The sequence below is a fragment of the Stylophora pistillata genome, chromosome 5 (genome assembly GCF_964205215.1).
Source record: "Stylophora pistillata chromosome 5, jaStyPist1.2, whole genome shotgun sequence".
NCBI lineage: Eukaryota > Metazoa > Cnidaria > Anthozoa > Scleractinia > Pocilloporidae > Stylophora > Stylophora pistillata.
The window spans coordinates 364,552-392,500 of NC_142523.1; the positions used below are offsets into that span (position 1 = coordinate 364,552).

General features: G+C 38.3%; 3 protein-coding genes and 1 long non-coding RNA gene across 7 annotated transcripts in view; 2 read left to right on the plus strand and 2 right to left on the minus strand.

Annotated features, from left to right (window-relative positions):
* Positions 1-2,050: 2,050 nt before the first annotated feature.
* Positions 2,051-5,283, minus strand: LOC111338877 (uncharacterized). 2 transcript variants are annotated; one of them, XM_022945425.2, is made up of 2 exons: positions 4,788-5,283; positions 2,051-3,410 (listed from the first exon to the last, which is right to left on the minus strand). In XM_022945425.2, the coding sequence occupies exons 1-2, from the start codon at positions 5,033-5,035 to the stop codon at positions 2,498-2,500; spliced, it is 1,161 nt and encodes a 386-aa protein (XP_022801160.2). In that variant the 5' UTR covers positions 5,036-5,283; the 3' UTR covers positions 2,051-2,497. The 2 variants fall into 2 exon arrangements, with proteins under 2 accessions (XP_022801160.2, XP_088617699.1); XM_088761573.1 differs by having other exon boundaries at positions 4,795-4,890.
* Positions 5,284-6,608: 1,325 nt separating this feature from the next.
* Positions 6,609-14,394, plus strand: LOC111338883 (uncharacterized). Its single transcript, XM_022945432.2, has 7 exons — positions 6,609-6,887; positions 10,494-10,777; positions 11,335-11,584; positions 12,245-12,566; positions 12,955-13,070; positions 13,493-13,676; positions 14,217-14,394. The coding sequence occupies exons 2-7, from the start codon at positions 10,494-10,496 to the stop codon at positions 14,315-14,317; spliced, it is 1,257 nt and encodes a 418-aa protein (XP_022801167.1). The 5' UTR covers positions 6,609-6,887; the 3' UTR covers positions 14,318-14,394.
* A 513-nt stretch (positions 14,395-14,907) lies between these two features.
* Positions 14,908-19,420, minus strand: LOC148729727 (uncharacterized). The gene is made up of 2 exons (XR_016001883.1): positions 19,152-19,420; positions 14,908-16,457 (listed from the first exon to the last, which is right to left on the minus strand). It is a non-coding gene; the product is annotated as an uncharacterized LOC148729727 (long non-coding RNA).
* A 184-nt stretch (positions 19,421-19,604) lies between these two features.
* The window catches only part of LOC111338882 (uncharacterized), a 13,934-nt gene continuing 5,589 nt past the window's right edge, over positions 19,605-27,949 (plus strand). Inside the window, exons 1-10 of one of the 3 annotated variants that reach the window (XM_022945429.2) lie at positions 19,605-19,794; positions 20,547-20,701; positions 21,877-22,416; positions 22,951-23,029; positions 24,163-24,193; positions 24,552-24,604; positions 25,000-25,084; positions 26,208-26,295; positions 26,860-26,916; positions 27,649-27,949. The exon at positions 27,649-27,949 is cut by the window's right edge and continues 78 nt beyond it. In XM_022945429.2, coding sequence (XP_022801164.2) covers positions 20,636-20,701; positions 21,877-22,416; positions 22,951-23,029; positions 24,163-24,193; positions 24,552-24,604; positions 25,000-25,084; positions 26,208-26,295; positions 26,860-26,916; positions 27,649-27,949 — 1,300 coding nt within the window. In that variant the 5' untranslated portion in view covers positions 19,605-19,794; positions 20,547-20,635. Of the gene's footprint in view, positions 19,795-20,546; positions 20,702-21,554; positions 21,753-21,876; positions 22,417-22,950; positions 23,030-24,162; positions 24,194-24,551; positions 24,605-24,999; positions 25,085-26,207; positions 26,296-26,859; positions 26,917-27,648 lie in introns of those variants that run through there. The other 2 variants (XM_022945431.2, XM_088761568.1) reach the window with 2 other exon arrangements.

A 27,949-nucleotide genomic window follows, 5' to 3' on the forward strand; every position in this document is an offset into this window, starting at 1 on the left:
AATAAGAGTACATTATCAATATTGCAAAGGATACAATTTGTCCATCAGCATAAATAAGGGGGTGAACTAGAGCAACTTGGGTTTAACCAGGCGGTATCGGAATGAAAATGTTTATTGCGGCGGAATAGCGGGATAAAATGACAAACGATGGCGGTAGGTAGGATGGGAAAAGTCTATTTTGGATTCTCCACCTAGGTTAAACCGCGCGCTTGTCTCGGCGTTTAATACTCTTACAATAGTTTTTCAACCATTCCAGTCCTAAGAGAAATTCTGCCCCCCTCCTCCCCCAGCCACTGCGCTATGAAGTAAATGAAACAACAAATAACACTAAAAGATCACACTTGTGAACTGCCATTGAAGACTTTGCAGAAAAAATAAGGCTCCGACAGCGTGCATCTTTACGTCCCCTAGATACTCGTCAGGCAACTGGCTTCCAACTGAGCTTCAAAGCCACATCGTTACAGAATAAAATAGCTTTTATTTTTTAATTGTGTTCAGATCCCTTAAAAGTTTGACCTCCTCCCAAAATGTGACTTTGCACAGGCCAGAACATGAATTTTTTCATTTACTTTTTTTTTAATAATCGGCATCTTTCATCCTGGTGACCTTGAATGACCTCTACCTCTGAGCACACGATGCAAATTACAAATTCAATTCAGAAATTAACTGTTTACCTCGCTGTTTTGAGATGTGTTTGGTGCCTTCATCATGAAAAGCTGTGTTTTATCCGTCCTTTCCCAGCTGACTGATGGAGTTAGAGTCTTGGAAATTCTCATTCTGAAAAAATTTCATCGTGTTGAACAAACAGCGCTTAGCCTCGGGTCAGTGAACTTGATAATAAACACGGCTGTATATAGTTATTTTGATAATTGAAACTACCATTAACAACAGTGGAAACAAGAACTCTCTGAAAACGTTTGCAAAAACCGATCGAAGTCGGCCAATCCGTTCCTAACAGGAAAACTCGAGAAATGAGTTGTTGCATTAAAAAAAATGCTGGAAGCCGATCTTGCCCCGTTCTATTGAAGTTAAGAGATATTAGCATTTCTCTCGTTTGATATAATCCATGTTCGAGAGAAACACTGCAGAGCCATATGTTTGAACGAGCCAAGCTTTACTTGCTCTGCATCCGGAATTTGATCGCAAGTAATAGGTAAAACACGTTGTTTTTTATTTCAGGAATTGATTGAAGACTTTATACTCCTGGGAAAAATTGCCTGAAATCTGTGTGTGCATATTTCAAATATCGACCTCATCGTTCACAGGTCAATTGCGATATATTTCATTTATTATTTGATAGGAAAGGACCAGAACAAAAGTTTTTGTAACCGGAGCGATCTAGACATGCAAGCGGCGGGGAACCTCAATTTCCGACAGAAGAAATTATCGATTGCTACTGAAATCAATAATGCTAAAAACATCAGTTTTCATTTAAGAAGCAATTAAGAGTCTGAACTGGCAAGCAAAGGAAAATGTTTGGTTGTCACTTTGGGTTCAATTTCGCATCAAGAAATTGAGAGTTTAAGGTGTCAGTGCAATTTTGATGACACAATCATGTCTGGCACTAACAGAGCACTGATTGGCACTGATTTGGCAAGAAGGAATAAGTGTAAAGGGTGCTCTGACGCTGAAGCAACAAAGTTAAGTAGAAAAATAAAGACTGACACCGTGAGCATTCAGGATTATTTTTTAAAATCCCAACTAACCCAAACCCTAACCCTAGCACTATTTTCGCAAAATTTCATTTGATTAACGAACTTAATGCTTGATTCTACGCTTACTTCAACGAAGGACAATTAACAACTCATAATTGCAGTGATGTCTAGGGGGGAGCGCTTGGAAGTGAAAAGCTTTTTCTATTGACGCAAATTGCGTAACGCAAGATAAATATGAGTTCCGGAAATAAACTTGTTAAATATCAGCGAGTGTTTTTCTTGTATCCATTTATTTACAAAAGATAATCGTTGACAGAAGATAGGCAAACCCGTGCATTGTTCCGACCAAAGTTTAGGGTGGTCTGTGCAATGTTGGTTGTCATAATAACAATAAATTTAAAGAGAAAATATGGACTTTTATTGCATGTAACAGGGTCGTTCACAATATTAACAACTTGTCGAGGCTATGCAATGTCCTATTAAGTGAAAAAAATATTACATCCGTTTCTTTTACAGCCTATAACAAAAACTGATTTGTTTTGTTACGTTTGTTTGTTGTCGAGCGATGAAATCCTCTTTGGTGAGAACGTTGGGTAAAGCCAAAATATCCATCATGAAAAACAAATTTTAGAAATGTGACTGATGTCTGCGGAAGTGACTGAAAAACATATTTACATAGGAACTAAGATAAACGAGAGTGGGTATCAATCATAATAAGAGCGTGCTCTTGCTAAGCTCTGCTTCTGTTTGGATTCGAACGACAAACTTCACATGAAATGTTTACCTTCTTAAAACAAAAGTACCGCTCTTGTGATCAATCTTAAGTCAATACTTGGTCCTTTTTACACTTTTACAACAAAAGAAGAGTTTTTCCTTGTACGATAGTGAGTTTTCCTGTGTTTAGCTAAGTGATCCGAGCGGGAAAACCTCTTGTCACATAAGTCGCATATGAATGGTTTTATCCCGCTGTGCGATCTCTTATGGCGAGCTAGCTCATCCGATCTTGAAAACCTCCAATTACACCCTTTCCACGTACAAGCGAACGGTTTCTCTCCGGTATGGCGACGTATATGCGCTTTTAGATGGGAGCTCTTCGTGTACACTTTGCTGCAGCCGGGGAAGTTGCATTTGTATTCGCGCGTGGATACTCGACGTCTCGCGCGTTCTACCCGTCCGGCTGACTGTTTTCCTGCACCTGGTTTGGCGAGCGGGAGGCTCATCAGCGCTGTTTGACCTTCTGACCCTGGACATTGATATCGAGTTGCGAGCCCTTCTAAGTTATCGGAAATAATATCACTGCTTGAGTCGCTCATAGAGGAAGAATCACTGTTTGAATCATTGACGTCAGGGAGTAATAAACTGGCTGACAACACGAGGTTATCTTTAACGCATGAACCCATCTCAAGTCCAAAGGTTTGCTTGTAGTAAGAGTTGAACACTGAGGAAATTAAGTGTTCTTTTAATTCGCCTACCTCGTCGCAATCCGCTCCCAGGTAAATTTGCTCGTCCATAGAGTCTACTATTCCTTTTGAGAACAGATAATCCAGGTAGACATCAACAGGACATGATAAAGACATGGAGTCAATATGTTGATCGACCAGGCCATCTGTGTTGTCCGGTAAATATCCGCATAGTGGATACTGCTCTTCTAGCTCGGTAAAATCTAAAGCGCTGCCATCCATGAACTCCTCCAACAGAAATTCAGAATTCATACTTGCTATGGTCTTCTCTCTTGGGCAGCAAACGTGAACGTCGCTGCAAACAAAAATTAGAAAGTTTTTCCTACCGTCAAAGTTTCTCCTTACTAAAGCTATCGCATATGGTTAGATAAGTCAGTCTTGACGGGTTTAAATAGCCTGCGGTCGTTAACTCTATTGAAGCGCTCCTATTGGCTAAGAAAACTATCAACGAGAATCGAAGATGATAAGCATCTAACAGAAACAATTCACTTCCGATGTGTTGATTGGTCGCAGACTTGAAATTCGCAACAACGTGAAATTTCGCTACCAAATTGAAAAGTACACGAGTTTGTTACTTAAAGATGATCCTTTGACCTCAGGGCATGTGATTCTTTTGTTATTGCCTTCCTGCCGAAGCGTGTCTTAGGATAGTGTGAAAAGGGTAATGCTAAGAAGTTTCTTTTCCAAATATAAACAGAGCCACAGATAACACTGACCAGATCTGCGTTCAAGCAAGCACTTTTATTGTTTGGAATGACTTAATGAAAAATGACAACATTAGGCTGTTCGATAGGTGCGAAAAACGGATCAGTGTTGTGAAGATCCACTGTGATGCTGTTTACCATGGTTTGCCATTCATTTGTCTCGTGTCTAATTACTCGTAACAATGGAAGAATTTTGCATAGGTTACGTTAGATCGGAATAAGACTATAAAATCAAGTCATTTCTTCAGATAATTGGTTCTTTAGTGTAATATTTCATTCGACGACATGGTCTAATTTAAATTTCACGGCTGAAATAATGGGATTTACATGATGTTTTTCACGTTTGCCCAAATTCCTCGTGTATTTTGCAAAGCCCGTAAACAAACAAACGGACTTTTGTTATTTTTCTCTTGACATAAATCACCGAAAAGAAAACCTTAGTTGGGATTGTGTTCCAACCGTAAGGTAGGGCAACGTTGCTGGCTAAACTGACCTACTGCTGTTCTAACGTTTGCAGAGATTGATTGTTTCGTTATGTTCCGTATGAAGACTGCACGTGGTCAATTATAATCTTTAACAGGAAATATGTGTCAACACTCAACGAATAGATCACCTCTTCCCATGATTTGCACATCCCTAGAGATTTAGACCTTCTGTGTTTGTGAAATGAGATGGGAGCAGTAGATAATACTCAGCATAAGTAAGGCATTTTGTCATCAAATCTTTTGCCCTTTGACATCAGCACGCGAAAGAAGACTTTGGAATTTCACAATACATTGTCGGATAAGAAGAAGATTGCTAAACTGCTTCAGTATTTCGCAATTTCGTAAAGCCGTATAGAGGTTTGTCTTAATGTGGGTGTCATTAAGTTCCCGCTAAAATTTGGATGGTCCGTCGCATACGGTGACATGAGAGTTTTCCGATTTTGGTAGGAAATATATTTATGTTGGCTTGACTGCTTAACTTACGTGATACCTCCCAAGTGAACTTTGATCAAAACGTAAATTCTCTTCGGAGTAGTCTCTTGCTCTTCTGTAGTTGTTGTAAGAATCTGATATTTGCTAACTCTGAGTCTACACGTCAACATACAAATTCCCCATGCTGTTTTTAGGTAACTGTTGAAAGAATTAACTTCCTTTGCCAACCATGTCTGTTGACCTTTAGTGATTAATGCAATTTTTTTTGTTGTGTTGAAAAGAGACGTGTCTAAACCCATTCCGATGTTTAAAATTTTTCATCTTGCGAAATCAGTGGTAGTTTCCTTAATCACCAAAGATTTTAATAGGTGCTTTCAATACCGCTTCGTTGGTAATCTCTTCGCTCTTGAAAACACGTATCATCAACCGTAGTTAATTATGCACGTTAACTATGCATATACTAACCAATCTCTTCACTTTTAAGAACATCAGGTAGAAAATACGTTAGTCGACTGCTATCGCAATTATCAATGCAAGGGATCAAAGTAGACTCTTTCACGCAACAATGACAAAAATAGCAAAATCGGTCACGATAATGTTTTTTTACAACACAATTGCTTCGGTCAAGCTGAAATTTATTGTTTCGTGCGATTGGTAAAGGCAGAGGAAATGGAGACTTAAATACCCCCTTATTTACAATGAACACTAAACAAAGAAAGCGCAACTACTCAGAACTTGAGGCAAAATATTATAAATAAACTATGGTTATACTCTCTAGTAGCTGTTATCTTGGTTAGGTGACATAAGGCGCGCTCACGACAGCTTCTGCTAATGGAATTGGAAATTTAACGACAATGTGGCCTTGAAGGTTCAATTACCTTGGGGAGAGAAATGTCTCAAACTGAGCTGACCAGAAAATAAAGTGCTTGCGCATTGTTTTTACTAGACTCCCTTGGTGGGCTTCAAAGGGTCTCTGTTCTATGCGAGAAAGAAAAACAACTTAATAGTAGGGAAGGAAAGGGGCGATTCCGGCTTTACATTAATAAAATTGTACACTGAAAACTCGTGGAGAGGATCTCCTGATTATATTGCCACACAGGTATTACGCATATGGCGACCAACAGAGTTTCTTTTTTTTACCGATTCGGAGCCCAGTTGTTTAAAGTATCTCAACCCTAACCCTCAACCACAAAGAGTGAAAAAAATCTAATTTTTCCTTAGAGTGTCACCTCTGAATCAACCATTTTGTCGTAACGCCAGCTAAAGAAACTCTTGATTTTTCTAAAAAAACTTCTCCTTGCCAGTTCTCGAGGAAGTGCAGAGAGAACAGCACGCAGAATATACACGCTGCTACTCAGTGTCTGTTAAGGGATAAAAATTCTGACAGATTTTTAGTTCCCTATAGTCGATTTGCCCAAAATTACCCAACTTTTTTGTATTCAACAGGTGGCGTGAATTTAACAAACTCCGCGGCACAACCACACTCAAGTTTTCGTTGGATGCCTTTCCTGGGATTGTTGAGTGATTGCGAATTCAGTCATATTCGAGCAAAATCGATGGCACGATTGCCGAAAGTTTTCAGTGAAATAAATGTAAAAGCCTGGTATCAAAAAGTGCAACCTCGTTCTCAGGGCTCTTCAAGTTCCCTCTCCTGACTGTAAATGGCAAAAGACCTGGGAACGAGTTGTCGAGATGTTATGATAACGCCGGTCGTTAAATTAAAAAGAATTTATACTTTGTTCATCCGAGAGAACGCAAAAATTAAAGCATAGAAAACAATTTCACTTTCTATAGCAACATCTGTTTTCAGTTATCTTTTATTGTTCTCGAGTTTTTTCGGTTTCCATTGATTATTGGAGCTCTGTCACAGTTTTTGAATCTATCTTTAAATCTTACTCATCCCTCTTCATCTTTGTTTCATTTTTTTCCATTTCCGCTTTGTTGTTATTTTCTTCACCCTAGCACACAGTTGTTTTGGAGTGTAGGTGTCTAAAGATACTTTTTCGAACGCCGACTAAAAATTGAAAGTCCAAATATTGTAATTGTGACGTGGTTCCTTTAATGTTCATCTTAAGTTTCGGTTGGAGCCGGAACCAAAGCTTCGTTTATCGCTGTTCATTTTCTTCGGTTTCTTAGCCCTTGTGATCCAAGGTACGTATAGGAACTTTTGACTTTATACATCTTTTATTAATTCGAATTTATCGAGCTTCTTACGATAATTAAGAAATGGAATACACTGAATCCCTTGATAAGGAGGAAGACTTTTGACTTTATACATCTTTTATTAATTCAAATTTATCGAGCTTCTTACGACAATTAAGAAATGGAATACGCTGAATCCCGAATCAAATCAAATCAAACGCATGAGTAGATGTTAGTGTGTGTCGGTAATATTGTTGACAATTCAGAGAAAGATCAGTTTTACAACCACCAGGCCATGTTCTTCAAAACACGACCATGTGTTTATCCAGGGTAAGAATAAATTATGCCTACAGAGTAAGAATAAATTATTTTTCAGTGTCGCTTTAACAGGTTTATATTGGTAATGTGCCTCTGTGGAGTCAACGTTCGCCTCAGAAAAAAATATTGCGACTCAGAAGGTTAGCTCTAACTGTCTTTCGAATAAGCGGCCTAAAAGTCAACGTTAAAGTCCTTGAAACCTAAGGACGTTAACTCAGAACGCATTATCTGCACATCATCTATACGCATGAATTATACATACATACATACATACATACATGAGATAGAATGAATATATGAAGTTCATATATTTTGAACTGCGGTATTAGATACGTATGATGCACGATCCTCGCAGTAGATAGCGCTATTTATGCAATAGTGAAAGTCAGACCTGAAAAACATCAGGCCTGTACGGGACTCGAACCACTGACCTCTGCGATACTAGTGCAGCGCTCTACCAATTGAGGTAACAAGCCAACTGAGAGCAGGCCGTTAAGTTGATTCGTAATAAACCCGTGAAAGTGATAAATGAGATAGAATGAATATACGAAGGCCTGATTTTTTTCAGGCCTGATTTTTTTCAGGTCTGATTTTCGCTATTGCATAAATAGCGCTATCTACTGCGAGGATCGTGCATCATACGTATCTAATACCGCAGTTCAAAATATATGAACTTCATATATTCATTCTATCTCATTTATCACTTTCACGGGTTTATTACGAATCAACTTAACGGCCTCCTCTCAGTTGGCTTGTTAGCTCAATTGGTAGTGCGCTGCACTAGTATCGCAGGGGTCAGTGGTTCGAGTCCCGTACAGGCCTGATTTTTTTCAGGTCTGATTTTCGCTATTGCACAAATAGCGTTATCTGCTGCGAGGATCGTGCATCATACATACATACATACACTTTATTTAATCTCGAATTTGGAGTAGCTAAAGGATAAGCTAGTATCTTCGAGTTACAAGTATAAATTCTAAATACTACTAAAATGTAAAATTGTAACATTCTAAAATTTAACTATGAGAAAGAGTCATACTGTAGAATCTTGCGCTTGAAATCAGAAAAGTCAGACGTTCTAAAAGATTCCGGAAGAGAGTTCCATAGTTTTGAAGCCATATACGAAAAGGAGTGAAGACCATAAGTAGTAGTTTTTGTAGACGGTAGAGACAAAATATAATTTCCGCGTAGATTATAGGATACAGACCGGAAACTAAACATATTCCTTAGATAGCCTGGATAGCAGTTAAAAAACAAGCTCTTGTACAATATAATTAAGAAAGTCTGAAGGCGTCTTTTATACAGAGATTAGCAGAGAGGCATTTTGTCTGCGCATGTGTGAGTGGAATTGGTTTGTCGCGTTCGGCGCCATTTGTAAAGTTTTCGACGCGTTTCTGCGGGTTTTCAACTGGACGATCGATACCTTTTTGTAAAAATTTTTGAAGATGGATGAAAGAACATGATGCGGGTTTTCAACTATACGATCGATACCTTTTTGTAAAAATTTTTGAAGATGGATGAAGGAACATGACAAGTTCACCAACATTTCTAACTCTGTGGATACTCGTGGTGTTTGCTGGCTTTTCAGTTGAGGATATTTTAATGATCAAAGTGCGAACAAAACGCGAAAAAAGCCCGAAAACTTGAAGTTTGAGATTTGATTTACTGAAGATAAAAATGTACACATGAGAGAACAAACCTTGAAGGTTAGTGTTAAGATGTTGATGTTGATGTTGATGTTAAAAATGCTTTGCCTTGCGAAATGAATGTTGAGTCGAAGTGCACTATGAATTTCAAACCAGTTGAGTTATATTTCACTTTGCTGTATGTGTCGTGATCATGAAATTCTTATTTCTTAAGATTGATGATATGAATTAACTTTTATGTTCTCTTCTGTTTAAGGTAATGTGGTGTGACCCAATAATTGGTAGTATAGACAGAACGGTTGGCAGTGACATTTACTGTGGCAAGCTGTTATTCAAGAAATTGTCATTATTCCCAGAAGCTTACTACTGATTTAAATTATTAGTCTTTTGTTCTCTGTACACAACTTGTGTAGACTAATATGTTATATGGGAGTTATGTCTAAGCATTCTACTGAAATGAACAGGACAGAATACAGCTGACGCCATTCGTTTCGAATAACACATGAACATGAAGAAAAGGGCACCAGTTTTACTCATGAGACAAAGCCCACGCATTTTTTTGAGGTTAATGGACTAGTTAGACCGAAAGCTAGATAAATAAACAATTAACTGACAATAGTGAGGGACTTGGGGGGCCAAGTGATAAATAAGTTTTACCAAAGTTTTTCCTCTAGTTAGCACATGGATCTCGAAAAGACAATAGTAAAATTTACCACAAAAACACAGTAAAAAATAGGCCAAAACCGGAGTTGATTGAGGTAAGACGATAACAATTGTTAAGACACATGCCTACCTACCATGTACAACAGACTAGGAGAGCAAAAAGGCCAAAGACGGTTTTGGATCATGACTTGGAAAATCCACCAAAACCTCCCGAAAAATAATTCGCTGAGGGTTGTAGTAAGAGCAACTTACTCCTGAAGTTGGAACATCTTTTAAAGCCTTGTGTCCTATATGACTGTATAGAGAACGAAATGATGATGTTATTAAAGTGATTTGATGCTTGGGGGCCACCTAAAAGTTAACGAAATTTTACTTCGAATTTGAAGCAAAATAAGATCACAATCTAAATTTCCATCTTTCCTCGGATCAAATATCTCACGATCGTCTTCACATACAACTTGGTGATTCACAAAAATAAAACATCAACATCTTAACACTAACCTTCAAGGTTTGTTGTCTCATGCGTACATTTTTATCTTCAGTAAATCAAATCTCAAACTTCAAGTTTTCGGGCTTTTTTAGCGTTTTGTTCGCACTTTGATCATTAAAACATCCTCAACCGAAGAGCCAACAAACACCACGAGTATCCACAGAGTTAGAAATGTTGGTGAACTTGTCATGTTCCTTCATCCATCTTCAAAAAATATTACAAAAAGGTGGCGATCGTCCAGTTGAAACCTCGCAGAAACGCGTCGAAAACTTTACAAATGGCGCCGAACGCGAAAAACCAATTCCCCTCGCGCATGCGCAGACAAAATGCCTCTCTGTTACAGAGATTTAGAGTTAACTTTGCTAAGTAGAGAGTCATAGGGAGAATTATAATCCTCCAAGATAACTCTAAGAATTCGCTTGTTATAACTTAATTCCTCTTAAGATCATCAAATATATATTGGAAAAATAACTAAGGTTGCCTGAAAACTTCTGTTCGTAGATGACGCAGCATTCTGTCAAGGCATTTGTTCGAGAGAATTTCGGCGAGGATTACTTACCAGTCTATCACGGCCAGACAAACATTATCTCGCCACTTGCGCTGATTGTAAAACGGAAGCGGTCTTTGTGGAAGCGCCCCTTTGGCAAAGGGGAAATGGTCATCGTTGGTGGATTGCAAAGGTACATCACTGATGAGAAAGAGAAAGACTTTCATAGTTACTGCCGATCCAAACTTATGAAAGAAAACAGGAATTTGGAAAAAACAGAAACGAAAGAGGTCGGCAGGTAAGATTACACATTCTTGTGATAAACTCTTTATAGGTACTGCTCATGCGCCCACGGCTTTTTCGATATCCGACTGTGCCAATACTTCCGGGTAATGAGACCCCAATGAGTCAAGCTTTATTATAGCGCTTGCCTCACAATCTCAAGCTTGCCTCAAAGAAAAAAAAACTTATCATACGAAGAATCACGAGCCCTTTTGCGCAATTCTGAGTTTACAGTTAAACAAACTTGCAAATATTAGAATTGTCATCAGGGACAGGAGACTTAAGACCAGGGATTGGGGAAGAGGAAGTGGTATGTGGAGAATATAGAGTGGAGAATGGGGAATGGAGAAGAGAGAATGGAGATTTTGGAATGTAAAATGAGAAACGAGTAGGAAGAAGTGGAAAAAATAGTAGGAAACATGATCAGGATTTAAGCATGAAGAATGAGGAGAAGGGAATAGTAAATTGAGAAAGATCAACATGATCAATGAAGCCAACATTTTAACATTTTTACGACTCCACTAAGCACTGTGGGAATTTTTGTTTAACTCAACATGACTGGTGCATTGACAGGAATCTCGATGTCTCATTTGAGGGCTTGGACACTGGGGGACTGGAACTTAAGTTAACCGACATTCTGGGGGACGTGGAGCTTGGAAAACTTACAGAGGAGTATTACGTGGACGCAGATCTGCGCGAATTGTTATCACTAGCTGTGTTAGATACTGATAAGATGACGCCACTGGAGGGTCACAATTTGTGTCTTGTAACTGCAGTGATGTATAGCGCAAAATTTTTCCTTAAAGGCAACCGAATGCATCAGGTATAGATTTTAGTGTTGCACGTTCACTTTCCAGAAGTTAAAACATGACATACAGGGTAGCTCTAATGGTTACTTTGCTAGAGCCTGGATCGAGAAGTCTGGGTTAGAGGCCAGAGTGGATCATCGTATTCTGTTCTTGAGTAACAGACTTAACTCTCGCTATTGCTTCTCTTCACTCAGGAGTACAAGGAGATGGTGGCAAAGAATCAGAGAAAACGCTACGAAGAGCTGGGGTGGGGGGTAATCAGTGAGCCCTCCAGGGGTCTAAAGCTCCAGTAGCCAAGCATTGGGCTCAAAAGCAAAGCAGAAGTTTTTTTAAGTGTACAACATAATCTGAAAAGGATTCTTGATATATAGCCGATTATGTAAGAATCTACTCTTGGTCTAAGGATGTGCCAGGGGGGACAATTTGCGGGAAAATTGGCTGAGTTTAGCGAGGGAGAAAACCTCTAAATGAAAACTTCACTAAAGACAGCCGTCCCATTACGAATACAGCAAACTTTTAGTACCATATCTGTGATGGTCTATAACGAACGACATGATACGTTCGAATACAAAAAAATTAGCAAATAAATTGGAGCATGTAAACTCATTTCAATAGCACTTTGTGATATCAGAGTGTCATTGTACCTAACTTCATGTAAAACTTTCATCTTTTAGGCAATATTTTCAGGAGATGTGCACACACCCTCCAAATTTGCCTCATTATTGGGGAGTGATTCCTTTTTAAAAGGAAGCGTTAAAAAGCAGTCTTTCCTTCCACCAATGGTGCGAAGACATTCTCGTGCGCCTTTCCTCTTCAAATTTTGTCGTGTGGCTTATAACAAGGAAGGGAAAAGGTTACAGATTGATGATGGCGAGTTTGTCGGCAAACAATTCCGTAGTCGGGGTGGATACGAAGATAAACCTGCTCCCGTCCATTCAGTCATATCAGACGAAGACGCAGCGATTCATTTAGAAATGGAAGAAAGTTTAACTCCAGGTATTGTTCTTGTTTGCTTATTTGAGACTGTCTGGATTGCGATGCCGCTCTTTTATTGGACTGGAAATAAATCGTGAAATTGATAAACTTCTTCTCAAAATGGAGTCTGAAGTAATATATCCAGGGAAGAAGCTCAGCACTTAGTCATGTACAAAACGATCTAAATCCGCTACTGGTCTGGGTCACAGGGTACCCAGCCACCGTGGCCAGTGTGTATACCAGACCCATGAGGGTGCTGTTCAAGCAGCCTATAAGAATAAAATATGGACATGAACCAGAGTGAATTTTCACGAGTATCTGAAGTCTCTAGTATCTCTTAGTCTAAAGAGCTGAATTTACATCAATCTCTCTTGGTGCCCTTCCTATAATTTAAATTTCTCAAATTTAGGTGGGATTTTCCTAACAAAGAAAGATGATGAAAAAGTAGAAGAAGTCAGAAAACTTCTGATAACTGCAGAAAATGGTACTCAGCTGAAAACACTGATACTTACGTATTTGAATTGGGTAGGTGCCATCCATTACTAAAATCTTGAAATAACGCGTCCGTATCTGAATCCATAAAATCAACCGGATAAGACAATCATGATCAACTCTCCCACGAGAATGACACAAGGAGTCTTGCAGATGATAATGGCAAGCGAGAAACAAAATCCACAAATATTTGGATTTTTCACGATACGATACCAAGTACCTTATATGTTTAATGCTAACAAATTTTATCTACAATGAGGATGATTTTTGATAGTGTGGGTAATCTAACTAACGACAACTTTTCTTAATAGTGAAGATCTCCTTTAAAAAGAACTTGACGATTTTCGGAGGGGGGAGGGGAGGAGAGTACTTTGGATGGACTGAAAGCTGGATAAACTGTCATGTTGACAACTTGCTTCCACTGCAGACTTTAACTTTATGATGTTCTTCATTAGTTTGAACATATCCTGACAAGTGACTCCAAGCAGTTACTACTCGACAAACCCCTGACAAAGGATGATTGTGACTTTCTCCAAAAACTTGGAATTCGAGCCAGGCCAAAGCAGTTGTTTCTGAGACTAGCTTCAGTGCAGAGAGACGTGATCCATGAATATGGCTGCTTGTTCAAATTTATCAGTGGTAAGATAAATGCGATAATTTAAAAAGATCATCACTCAAAATGAATTTAATCAGTGTGAAAACAGCTTATAAGTAGATTTAATCTAGGTTACATTAATGATTGAAAGTAAAAGAATCATACATTTTTAATTCATTATTTGGAAATCGCTGGAGGGCGTTATCCTGATATAACGTACTGGTAAATCCTGGCTTAAATGATAAACGAAGAAGTTCATAGCAGCTCGAAGAGAGAAATATTATCCAATCTTGGAAGCTGAAGAGTAAAACATTGATATATATGCCAATTTTCATTTGATTGTTGGAAGCAAACCAGGATTGCATTGGTTTTGTTTTACTTCTCTTTGTGATTGGTTCTGAAACTCGCACCACCCTCTTGGCCATGTCATAGAGACGCAGCAGAAAATTAAAAGAAAACCCCTGTGATTTTCTTCTGAAATTCAAGATTCCAATTGGCAGAGACAAACTTTTCCGTAAACACTTCTACAACTCAGGCGTTACCTACACATTTTTAATGATCATTCTCATTTTAAATCCCCACAGAAGCATCACAAGAAAACTGGGAAGAACTTCTTCAAAGAATAGTGGAATCAGGGGAAGGGGAGAAGAAAAGTGAAGATATTGCAGCAGCGGAACAGAAATGATTCGTATTTCCTTTCAAACCTCTAGCTGAAAGAAGCAAATAAACGCCTTATTTGGACCGATTGAAAATTAACTTGGACTCACTGACCAGTGTCATAGTTGCTAGATACAGAATATCATGTCCGTCTTGTGTGACTACCATTTTCAGTGATGTCGTAGAAAATTGACTCTAAAATGTTCCAAAAGAGTTCTTGGCCTGTGCATGGTTACTTTAAAATCGTGGATCTGAACTTCCAAGGTACTATACAATGTATCGTATCCGCACGTGGAACATGTTGAGAAAAAAGGAAAAAAAAAAATAAACAATGAGAAAAGGGAGGGTGAGTTCTCCTGTCAGAATCGATTCAGTCCCTCCCCTTTCATTTTCACCCAGACAACTTCAAAATAAAAGCTTTAAATATTGATAATCGCCGTTGAAAAGCAAAATACTGCATATAAACAACACTATATGCAATTCATCAAAATTTATTTCAATTTCCCACCTCCCGCTTCTCTTTCTTATTTTCCACTCATCTTTACCAATTTAATATTTTCCATTTCTCTTTTCCCATTGCAAGAACAACATGATTCATGCACGCGCTGCGGACCTGTGTGTTCTGAACAGTCAGACAGACAACCTTTATTTTAGCACGATAGTAATAAACGCTATGCAGCTTATGGGGTCGTACATACATACTAAACCTAAGAACAAAATATATACATAATAAGTAACAAAATCAAACTGTCTAAAAGTTATATTTTTATAAGCTATGACATAACCTAAATATAATGGGAATCTTTACGTCTAAAATTTGGGGCTGTTGTAGAGGTCTCTTTGAAAGTCAACTCTTTAAAAATATCCATTGCACGGGTTTTCTTCTTCAGGTTTTGATAACTTGTATTAGGAATAGTTTTATCCTTAGAAATTAAAATATTCCATAATACAGGGCCTCTATAAGCAATAGAGTTTTTACCATAAATAGAGCTGAGACGTGCCACCGCTAAGGAGTCTGGCGCTCGTAAAGTGTAACCTGTAGACCGTTTTGTCATAATATTATCGGATAGCACTAGTGGGAGCTTATCATGAAATGCTTTGTACATTAGCTTTAACAGAACTAACTTGTAACCATAGCTCAGCGGATGCCAATCAGCTTGTCTTAACATGTCCAACGATCTCATGTCCTTAGGTAAATTAAAAATTATCCTCGCCGCCCTACAGTGCAATCGTTCCAATGAGTCGAAGAGATCTGCATTAAAACACGACCCCCACAGAACGAGGCCGTAAGTTACTGATGGCAATATGACACTGAAATAAAAGTTATTAAGAACGTCCTTCGGTAGGAACCTCAATCTCCTAATTAGATATAGCTTCTTTGCGAAACTCTTCGACTGTTATACCCAGTAGACGAGACTTGTTAACCCGCTTTATGGCATCGGTACCTATGTGGATTGGCGCCACTGGCCTAGTAATTTTGGTTTTGCAAATTAACACGGCTTCACTTTTTTCCGTATGTGGGGTAAGGTGATTTAAAATACACCATTTGTACAGCTTTATCCAATTGAACTGCCGCTTCATCTGCCGTTTGTTTGATACAGTAGATCGTAAAATCGTCAGCGAATAAGTAGACGGAGCCTAATTTCACCGTGACTTGGTGGTAGATCGTTGACAAACAGAGAGAATAGTGTAGGGCCGAGCACTGATCCCTGTGGTATACAGACGGATACGGGCATAGTGTCAGAGATATTCCATTAATAACTGTGTACTGCTTTCTCCCAATTAAATAATCAGTAATCCAACCCAGTGCTTGATCACAAATGCCAAAGTTTGAGTGTAATTTCTCCAACAAGACCTGGTGCGATACACTATCAAACGCTTTGCGAAAGTCCACAAAGGCAACAGCCACTATGGAACCAGAATCAACTGCCTTTCTCCACGTTTGCGTAAGATGAACAGGCAGGAGGTCGGTAGAGTAGCCCTGTCGATAAGCCCATTGTCTGTCGGAGGCTAACTTATGTTCCTTAAAGACGTGATGTACCAGGGAATCATTCACCTCGGATTCAAGGATTTTGCTTGGGATACTGAGTAGCGATATCGGTCTGTAAATTCCTATCTCTGTCGCATCGTCTTTCTTAAAGATCTGTGTAAGCTTTGCAGTTTTCCAGCTGAAACAGAGAGACTCCCTTTCAATACTAGTATTGAATAGCCTGTGCATGGATGTTACAATATCTTCTCCCGCAAGCTTTATAGTAATTTAGGTGATAAGTTGTCAGGGCATGATCACTTCCAGGGCTGTAGTCAGATTTCAGGACAAGACGAGGCAAGTTTCGAGCGCCGAAGGCGCGAGCCGCCAGAGGGGTCTGGGGGCATGCCCCCCAGAAAACCTTGAAATCTAGAGGTTTAGAAATGCTCTTTTAAGGATTTTCCGTAGCAATTTTCTTCAGAAAAGTCAATCTTTAAGAAAAAAATTTAAAAAGGCCAAATTTAAGACGAGGTCATTGCCTCGTCTTGCCTCATGCTAGCTACGGCCCTGACTTCTTTGATTTCAGTTCGTTGACTTTCCTGCGTATTCTCTGGGGAGAGATCTCAATTTGGTCACTCACTCCTACACGATTTATGCACGTACTGCGGACCTGCGTGTTATGAATAGTCACTCCTACATGATTCGTGGATTGTGGGTAGAGCACTGTATACTGCACCACCCACAAAAGCGGGACGTTATCAGATTGAAATCTTAAGATGAGTTTACAATGTGGAACATCTACAAGGATGGCGTTTTCTTAACTTCCTCTACAATTCAGAGAAGTATAACGTGTTCAAAATAGGAATTATTGGTGTGTTCTCGTGGATTCGGTATTTCCAACAAAAAGCGGAACTGTTTCTAATGTAGGAGTCACGTGCTTTCTAAAAACCGTCATGATAAATGTGACACCTGAACAAAACCATTATGTTCTTAAAGGTGATCGAATGTCTGATCAACTCAGACACATTTACCTTCTAAACAATTTTTAATGGGTAATGTAAGAATTTTAGGGAAACTACCTTCCCCTTTTATTAATTGAGCAAAAAAAAAAAATTAAACCACTTCCATCTTATTGAATTCTTTATCTTCGATTTCCCTGACTATATTTTTCTGGCTTTTGTTTGGTGTGGGAGAAATATGCAATGACAGATATGGTTATTTTTCGGTGCTCACCCAACCCTCTCAATTTTCCACTGTTTTACTACCTAAGCAGAATGTCGCGTGACATACAAAAAAAAAGAAACCCATTTAATTCATAATTGACAGTCGTCAACGATTCAAGGTAACATAGGGGCGCACGCGCAATTTTATATTTGTTTGCAAAACTATTTCGAAAACGAATCATAAACAAAGAAGCCAAACGTGGTTTATTTTTTCTGACTGGATAAAAATAATAGTCAAAGTGTTTCCATTCTTGACACGTGGCGATCGAAAACAACAGAATAGGGTTGATTTAGACCTCCGGCGCCATTGAACCCACTTAAAAACATAACAATACTTAGAATATAACAACATCTAGCTGGCTATGCACGCAATATATATTTTGTTCATTAATTCTACTCTCTGCGCCAATAGCTGCGTGACATTTCACCACCTTGAAATATATTTTTTTTTATTTCCGATCTAAATATTACCATGTACAAATTAATTTTAGTCAAAACTTCTTGAAAGAAACGACCACGCTTTTTAATGGCAGTAAGAGAAATGCTATACATCTTGAATTTAAAGTTCCTGTTTTGTGTGCAAAAAGTCCTGAGCATTTTAAACCCGGAAGTACATGTTTCAATGGATTTTTACTGTTCAATGAAAAGGGTCTTTCCGCCTCGTTACATTTTGTTATATAATTCAGGCCAAACGTGGCGGGAACACAGGGCGTCGGCTAGCCAAAAATAAACAACACATAGACAACGCTTGAAAGAAAATTACGAATAATTCATGTACCCTTGAAGAGAGATGGCTTAAAATATATGTGGTTGAAAGTGATTGATTATTGTATTGTGCGAAACGGAGCTTCTTGGGGGAACGATGGCCGATTTTAAAATGAAAAGTACCCTTACAATGGGAAAGCTACAGGACACAGCTTTAATACATTTAGCCGACGTACGATTATGGAAATTGTCTGAAGATTTCGAAATGCCACATGCTGTGTTACTTTGTTTGTGTGTGGGAAGAAAACAATTGTGATACTATCGCTGTCTTCAAGGTCACGGTGAACTATTTGTCTGTTCGATTTTTGTGTCTGTAATGACGCCAACAACGTAGTTTTCCTTTTGACGAAATTTTCAACCAGAAAGAGGCAAAAAAAAAAAAAAAAAGGCAGACCCATTTAAGCGGCCGAAATATTTTCATTAATTGTTGTTATCGAAGAGCATTCGAGAGTTTGCCTAAAGAAGTAATACGCCTCAGCCCCTCGGTGCAATTTGCATTTTGTAGTCGAGGATAACAAACAAACTATAGAAAACAAAAGCTATCCGATATATATAGCAGCGCATTCATCACTTTCTTATAGAAACTGGCCAGACAAGCTTGAATAAACAAGATGCGATATGCCATGAGATTTGATTTAGATCACATATATTATAGTGTAGCGCTCCTTCCGAATTATTACAGTACATACGTTTGCGCCGGAAAAAAAATATTATCCCTTGAAACTGCTGATTTTTTTTGACTTGAGAAATAAAAAAAATTCTTTTATATCGCGAACACGTGTTGTTTCATATGTCAAAATAGCTAGAGCTGATGGCAAATTCAGCTGGAAGATTTTGATAATCTGGAAAAACAATAATCTCTATGTTTGCTAAAACTAGAACTTTTCATTCAGTGTCGTAGAACTAACCAATCAGAATCGTTTCAACTGAGATATCTTGTCCTTCATGACAGCGATTTCTTTGCCCAAGGTCGTGTGTTGTCTGCGCGGTGACTTAGGAGAAAACGCTTCTCGATCTCAGTTAGACAAGCGAAAACATTACAGGTTAGAAACAAAAACACTTTTTTCATTTGACTAGATTAACATGTAAAACCAAATGCTAATTTTATCATATTTTATAGGGTTTGTTTACGATCATTCAGTTACCAGCGACTATTTTAAGTCACGTCTGGCTCTATTTTCTTACAAAGAACAGGATTGTTTAGATGGCTAAAAGCAGATTTCCAGCGTGGGAGTCCTATTGTTTTCCATTTCTCTGTTTATTTTTGTTTTTATTTACGGGTGCCAATTACGTGACGTCACGCTGCAAAGCGAGGCTTTGTTTGGGCTAAAAGTAAATTCATCAACAACAAACGCGACAGAATTGTTTAGCAGGCTAAAATTAACAATATTCTGCTCCGTAATTCAACGCGATCTCGCCGAGAGAATTCCATCTAATTTTACTTAAAATTGGAGGAAAAGGCCTTGTTAGCTTCGAGTACTTGCAGGCAGTCAGGCAACTGATGTGACTTCGTTCATTCATTGATATTTCTGTCGCTGCGGCATTACAAAGGTAAGCGCGTGCTTGCTTCTCGCCATCAACAATCTACAGAATGTTTATCTTGGTTAGATTTCTTATTTCAGAAAAATCACAATGTACTGGAATCTCGACAGAAACAGCAAATGTTCAAATGGAATTTAGAAGACCTTTTAAGCGATTTCCTGGTGTTTGATATCTCGCAATCGCAAGTGAAATTGCCATTTTTATTGTTGTTTACACGAAGGACTCTTTTGTTGTTGTTTATGGCGTGGCGACTCGAGAATAGTAAGGTTTTGGTGAACATTTTCTCAGATAACGCGAGTTACATAAATTACGGAGACCATCCTTAAATCTCTGTTGAACTCTTTCGCTAGTTTTCTGTACTTTACCAAAGATATTTTTCCATTCACGGAACTGTTCTCGTTATTGACTCAAATAAATTTATTCAAATCTTGCCCATATGGCATATGAATCAATTAGTGCGGTTTTCTTTTGCTCAAGTTCGAGGACTCGACTGCATTTTTTATAGAGAAAAAATTATCCTTATTGAAAGTTAGAATCATACTCAATAGTGAATAGTTCGACAAGTTTTTCTGGAGCCGCGATAAAATTGAAATCTGCATGAAATTTCCGGCTTGGGTCGCCGCGCGCTTTTCGACTGCCAGAAAACTTCACGCATAAACTTCACTTGAGATTTGATTTGAATTTCTGGCTTGTTTGAGAAAAATTTGGCAACGTGTAGGATAAAAAATTTATTAACTTCTCTTTTTTCCCTTTTTTAACAGCCGCGATATTTGTCTGATTTTCGAAACATCAAAGGGTAAGCGGACTATAATTAACATCCACCTTCCGTGTTCTAAAGGCTCATTGAACCATGGCAGCTAAAGCAAACGAAAACGACGGCACTGTTATCGCGTCCAGCTCGTCCAGGGGAGCCAGTGTAAGATATTTTTTTGTAATTACCTCACTGCTAACTTTCATTTAACGACATGATGCGACTGAACGTAAGATTTCACAGGATGAACCTGAAACGTGAAAGGCATAATATTAATCGTTTCAGTGAACACATGTACGTACCGGAACAACTCTAAAGACAGTCCCGTTTGAAAGGCAAGATTAAAATTAAAAAACGCCTCGCAGTCAAAGAACGGACACGTAGATGCCTCCGAAGACGGTTGCAATTTTTTTTTTTTTTAAATGTTTGATTTCTTCTCTGCCTCTTGAGCGTGACTCTAGGCTGCTGTAGGTTCAAAGTCACTGTCCCTACCCCTGTCGATAGAGTCAAATTACACGACTCACGCGAACTCTCGCGAGTCTCAAGTAACAGTCTCAAATAACTTGTTGCGCTTGTTACAACTTGACCGAGACGAAGCTCATTTGAGATACGTTAATAAACTTTTACTGTTGGTATACAAGCTGCCTTTTTTTATCAAATGAGATGACTAAACTCCCAAGGTTTGAACTGACTTTTCCAATTACCCTTACTTCCTCATTCCCTCTTTCATACATCATCTCCTCAAAGTCCAAATAGTTGCCATTATCATTCCATGATTTTTTTCCTTTTTATTTGCCAGTAGCCCACAGTGTGCAAGCAACCACCCAGAAATAGTACTTAGCTCATGTTAAAAGATGCAAATAATAAATTCTGTTCATGGCTAGTTATCTCTCAATATTCTTTTATGGAAAATTAAAAAGGCAGGTTGACCCCAAAAGTCACCTGCATATCAACTCCATTCCAAAATGATAAGAAACACAATGTCAGTGATCTACTGATAAAACATAACTTAATATTTAAATTGGTTATAGCAAAATGTGGTTTTATCTCAGTACGTGTCTCGTATATTAATGACTTCATTGCCCTAGCCTTTGGCTTTGGTAAAGTTTGATATTGATGCGTTTGCCACTGACAAATTACCAAGATTTCTATTCTTCATCCAGTCATTTTTAATGAAACATCAATAATCCTCTATTTTGAGTAGGGAAATTTCTGGGTAAAAATTTTCATGACCACATCATTCTTCCTTTCCTGCCTTTCTTGTTGTAAAAGAGTAGTTTTTGTTATTAGCATAGGAGAGCAGAAAATTTTCAGTAAATAATTTTTTTTTTGCTTCACAGGTAAGAGTATCATCACCTGTAAAGAGTCCAACAAGAATTCCAAATGTGGATGTTAATAATAAAGGAGTTCATGAACCCTGTAGCACATCCAACTGTGCATGTGGAACACATACTCCTCACAAACTGATGCAGCAAAGCAAACACATTACATGCTCCTCTCAAAACTGCTGCTGTAGCCATGAAGTACATGTTCCAGGAATGGTCTACCAACATGTCGCACCAGCTGTGGCGAATGTTGTGATTGATGCATCCGTTTCCACCACCCAAGATACCAAAGCCACGCCCAAGCATGGAGGGGTGCACTACTGTTCAAGCTGTCCCCCTGGACCACATGCCCATCATGTGTACTCACCAGCTAACTGTCACCCCCAGCAGCCTCCATTCATGGATCATGGTCACTGTGGTTGTCGACCTGGATACGTTGATGGACATTTTCATTTTCCTCACCAAAAGACTCCACCTCGACCTGTTACAGTCATGGCACATCCACCACCATTACTGCTTAGACCCGTTCAACCTCAGCATATGCAACAACATCAGGTATATATCATATCTACCATACTTATCCTATTAATTACAGGTAAATTAGCATTTATGATAAAAGCTTTTTTTACTTCTTAATCCACATGTTCAGTTTAATTGATACAATTCATGTATTTTTAAGAGTTTCAGTTTGTAATAGGTACAGATAATGGTAAATATTCCAGTCCTACATCCAAGTTGTTATATACAACTTCTCCAGTTACTTGTGAGAAATCAGGTTTACATTTAGAAAGAACAGACTTCAGCAGGGCTTTTTTCAGGGTTGATATTTCATACAGAGAGTAGAAATAAGGTACTACATGCAGATGATTTTGTATTTTGGGTGGAATAAATTCCTTACTCAGAAGATTTAATTTGTCGTTTTGCAAGGATGGGAAAAAGAAATTTACCTGAGTCCCCATAATGAGATAAACCTTAAATTTTGCATTTCATTCTAGTAGAGTACAACTTAGATCAGAAATTTGTAACTTTTTACCCAAAACTTGATGTCTGTGTGACTCATTGGAAACAACTCCTTAATCTGTTTCATAGGCAATTCTTGAGCAGGAACTACGCCCTTATTTTGATGGGAAATGGAAAGGCCTTGGAGACCCTCACATGTCTAACTTTGGTACAGTGACCATTTCTGTTCTTGTGATGTAGTATCTGTAACAGTCCAACATTGCAATTTTAATTCTCACCAGAACTTAGTAGTGGACTTAATGATCTGGAATTCTGTGCAAAGAAATTGCTGGTACAGTTAATTGTATTGCACTGTATGTCAAACAGGTCCAAAAGAATTGTATTGACAGAAATTCATTAGAAAATCGTGAATGGTCATGCTGTATGTACTTTTTCAAGTATTTTGTATAAGTACAAAATGGTAGTGGTTCCTTGAATAAAGGTACCTTCTAGAAAAGAATATTAAGGAAATTTTGTCATTTCAAAAATTAAGAGGGTACTTCACAATCATTTGACTGAGTAAGATTCAGAAGGTCATTTTAATATATATCTATATATAGCCCTTTGGCATACAAAGCTCTGCTTTCATGTCCAATTTGAGCACTGTGGGATGAGTCATTGCCGCTAGCATTGCGCCTAACTCACTAGACTTTCCTAGTTTGAGCACTCTGGCATGGCTCCCCCACAAGTGTGGGATCGTTTGGGGTAACCATATTGGTTCTCCCCCATCCTATCGTCAGTACTGCACTGATGAGGCCCAGAAGGCTGAAACAGTACTGTCTGCAGTTATTTATAGATATGATAAGTGTAATTTTAGTACTTTTTTTTCTTTTGTATGATCTCTAAGGAGTTTCATTAATGTTTTCAGCAGGAGGGCAACTGGTTTTCACAGACAGGCAAAACTTTTTGAACTGAACTTCTTTTTAAGATAAACTTTCCTCTAGATGGTCAAACCAGGTGGGCAAATCCTTCCTCACAGCCAGTCAATTTTCCCAGTGCTGGGCCCTTAATGAAGTACTCCTGATCTTTGCTATAGCTGGAAGTTAATTTGTCGGTAAAAGGGCTACCATTCTGCATGAAATATGCATGTGAACTGTCTTATGTAATATTTACCTTTTCAGTGGAAAGGGTATGGGTTGATTCAGCCAGGGGTGAGAGTATAAATAATAATTGCAGGATGGATGTAATTTGTAGCATTAACAAATTTTGTCAGACACTCTCTTAACCCCCCCTCCCCCACTCCCTTTGCAATGATATGCGAATGAATACTTGAGATTGATGTAAGTTCTTTTTTTTTTCCAGGTGGACGACCCCAACCATCAGATGGATCTGTGTGAGTTTTTATGTCATAACTACTATGAAAGTAATATTTATGCACTTTTGATAATTATGATTGTATGTATCATTGACCTTCAATTTAAATTAATGATCAGAAACTTATAGTGTTTGACCATGTGTAAATATCACAAGACAGCTTGATCAGTTAACTGATTATAATGTTTCTTTATTTCAATCCAAGTCATTGTTGGACTAAAGAAAAGCTATCAAAGCAGTTTTAACAGGAGTACATAATTTGTTATAAATACATGTACAGACATACATGTATTATCTTAATTAAGAATTATTGCTATTTTTAAAACTTACACTTGCAAGTAATAATACTTATGTGCTTCCTTTTTTACTCTATGCAGGGCAAGTGCAAACTCATTTATTGGTGAATCTCAACCAGATATGAAGTTTAAAAGTAAGTGATATATCAGAATGAACAAAGAAATAGCTCAGTGGTTAATAGTGCTATAATTAAATGTTAATTAAAAGTGAAAAGAAATATTCATGTTAATAGAAAATGACCAAGTAGAAGACAGAAAAACATTCACTTAAATGTTAAACTGATTTTAAAGTCAAAGTGAAACAAACTTAACAACTGTTTTCCCAACATTCCAAGTGGGTTATTATGCTGGTAAACCAATAGAAAATGTGTTGTATTGTGTAACTCTTCAAGAACAAGGGACTGGATGTCCTACTTACAATTTGTTACCAATACTTAAAACAATGAATTGGTCACTTCAAATGAGGGACTATATTTTTATAGAGGAAATTTGTTTTTTTATCGCATGCCTTAATTTTTTTATGTTACAGCTCAGCACCATCCACTATTTCATCATAACATCTGCCAGTGGCCAGGTTGTGAGGCTTTTTGTGAGAATTTCCAACAGTTTTTGCAGTACGTTTTTTTTCTGATCCTTTGTAATTTATAATAATGTTTATTCAATAACTTGTACCTCATCTATCTGTTATCGATAACACTCAATTTAACATGGACCAAATATGACCGCCAGCTGTTCATGACCTGTGTGAAGGGTAATTCCTTTTATTATCCAACTACACCTAGACCAGTACGAATAACGCCATAGACGAGTACAAATATCACGCGGTATTTGTACTCGTCTATTGTAGTACCGGTTAAACTGGTTTTCTCGCATCGCGCAAGCGAAGAATTGGATTGTAGTTACGGAAAAAAAAAGTGGCGGATAATTTCGATTATATTTCCGACGACGAAAAGTCAGAATGGCCGGTAAATTCAGATCCAGGTTCATTTGATGAATCGAACGAAGAAAAACAGCTTGACGACCAGAAAATTTCTTCATTTAATGAAGAAAATAGAAACAGCAACACAACAACGCGCCAACTCCGTTCCGCTTCGCATACTTCTGTCATGCACTCCCCGTAAATAAATATCCGCGAAATTCGCCCGCAGAAACAACAATTTGGCGTGTTGGATAATAAATAGCTTATTAGACGTTTTGTTGTGTAGTATCGCTGAGTATTTTTACTCGTTATTTGTATTTTGACTCGCCCTACGGGCTCGTCAAAATACGACACAACTCGTAAAAATACTCAGCGATACCACACAACAAAACGTCTAATAAGATATATGTACTCTGAGTTATGTTATTTATTCTTCATGTTGAAAAAAAATAATGGTCTGATTATTTGAACAAAGTTTAGCCACTGTTTGACAAAATGGCATCCTAGACAATCCTCAATTTAGCTGAGCCTTTCATCTGAACATTTATTTTTTGTGTGCAGTGTCAAGAGGGCGGAAACCTAATAGTGAAAGGACATCGGTGGGCCTGAGGCCCACTGATTGCTTAAAACTGTGGTTTGGGCCAAACCTCACGTACATGTCAAACCAGTCCTATGATTTTTGTCAGTTTTCGTACACTAGAGATGATGTTTTTTAAATTTCATTTGTTGATCAGAAAAAAAATCAATTGAAAAAGAGATTTACTTGAATGTTGCAAAAAGTAAAGTGTAACGTTAAAAATTTCCATTACAAATTGCAGTCACCTCAATGCTGACCACGCCTTAGACGAGAGAAGCACAGCTCAGGCTCGGGTACAGATGCAAGTTGTAATGCATTTGGAATTCCAGGTATGAAAAGATTATAACATGCAACATTTAGATCAACCTTAAATGATTAACTTTGTAAATCAGTCATTGTGATTGTGGTTTAAGGATTAAGCATCTGAGTAGGCCAGAAAAATGCAAATGAACAGCGTCCTCTTTGATAAAAATTGTCTTACTGCTACTCTCTTTCACAAACAATGCTGCTACTATACACCCGAAGGGCTAACGCTCGAAACGTCAGCTTTTGTAATCGTTACGGTGGCCAATTTACCATTGCAACTTTGTTGATATATCCAAATTATTTCGTTACTCCCACTGACGCAGCCCCAAACAGTTTCTTTTGAAACTATCAGCCTTTACTATACACCCGGACGTCTTGCACTATATGATGACTTTTTTCGCATAAGTCAAATTTACAGCAATATATTTACTGAGAGTTTTGTTTTGGTTATTTTACGCCCCCCTTATATGAATAGCTGGTTTACGAATAGGAACTATTATTACTTCAAAAACATTTTTACAACTACCCAGTGGTCTTTTGGCCTGACAATTGCAAACTCAACAGTTTCAAAATAACGTTAATTGCAGATGAACAAAGAACGTGAAAGATTGTCAGCGATGATGAACCATCTGCATACTCCCAAGGTACAACTTTTAGCTTTCTTTTTCTTTGGCTAAAGATAAAAAAGTTCTTAATGATAAATTGTTCTGTAAAGTTATATCACGAAAAATGTATCTTATCTAATCCTAACGCAAGGTGGTTCCATTGACAAAGTAGGTTAAAAGAGATTGTTTTCACTTGGAGAGGTCGACACAGATTCGTCTGTTCTTTCTTTCATTTTTTGATCTTTCTGCTAAGTTTGCGGGACAAGGCGAAACGCGAAGCGAGCCTCAGAGAGCAGCAACTGTTTTAAAAGCCATTTATAACAAGTATTCTTGTCATTCTAAATACCAAAAGTGATATTTTTGGATTCCAAAGAAACTGGATGTATGACTTTCGTGCTGTGTCAGTAAGCAAGTGAAAAACTTAGTTAACTTTGTTAATTATCAAAGCAAGATTGATAAGTTCAAGCGAGCATAAGTCCTTAGACACTCTGCTTCAACAAAAGGCGCTGACGCTCGAAGGTCAGTTTTTCACAACTCGTTGCGGTGGTTGATTTATTGTTGTATTTTTGACGTTGATAATTGAGAGGGACTTTGGTAAATTTTTTGAAACATGGGAGTCTTTAACCAGCGTCTTGTGAAGAATACAGGATGGTGAATTAATATAAATTACTACACTTTCTCATGCCAATTGGAAAGAGGGTAGGGGTCATCTACACCCATGGAACCTCGTCAGCCACACCCTTAACCAACTAAATGCTTATGTCGTTATAGGTCACTCAACACACTCCAAACACAAGCTCAGATCTGGATGAGGAGGGTCACCAACAGGTGCCTCACTCCCAAGCACAGACTCTCCTTCATGTTACTCACCCACCCCCTCCTCAACATCCTCACATGACGTCCCTAGAAGATACTCCGCCGGCGGAGCATTCCCCCACCCTCCAGGGTAGACAGGAGATACCTATGTCACCGGAAAGCCCACCAACGATGGGAAGTCATCCTTTGAGCCCGCCACCCAACATGGCAGCAGTACATGATATGACCAGTCCAAATGACATCACTATCGTACAGA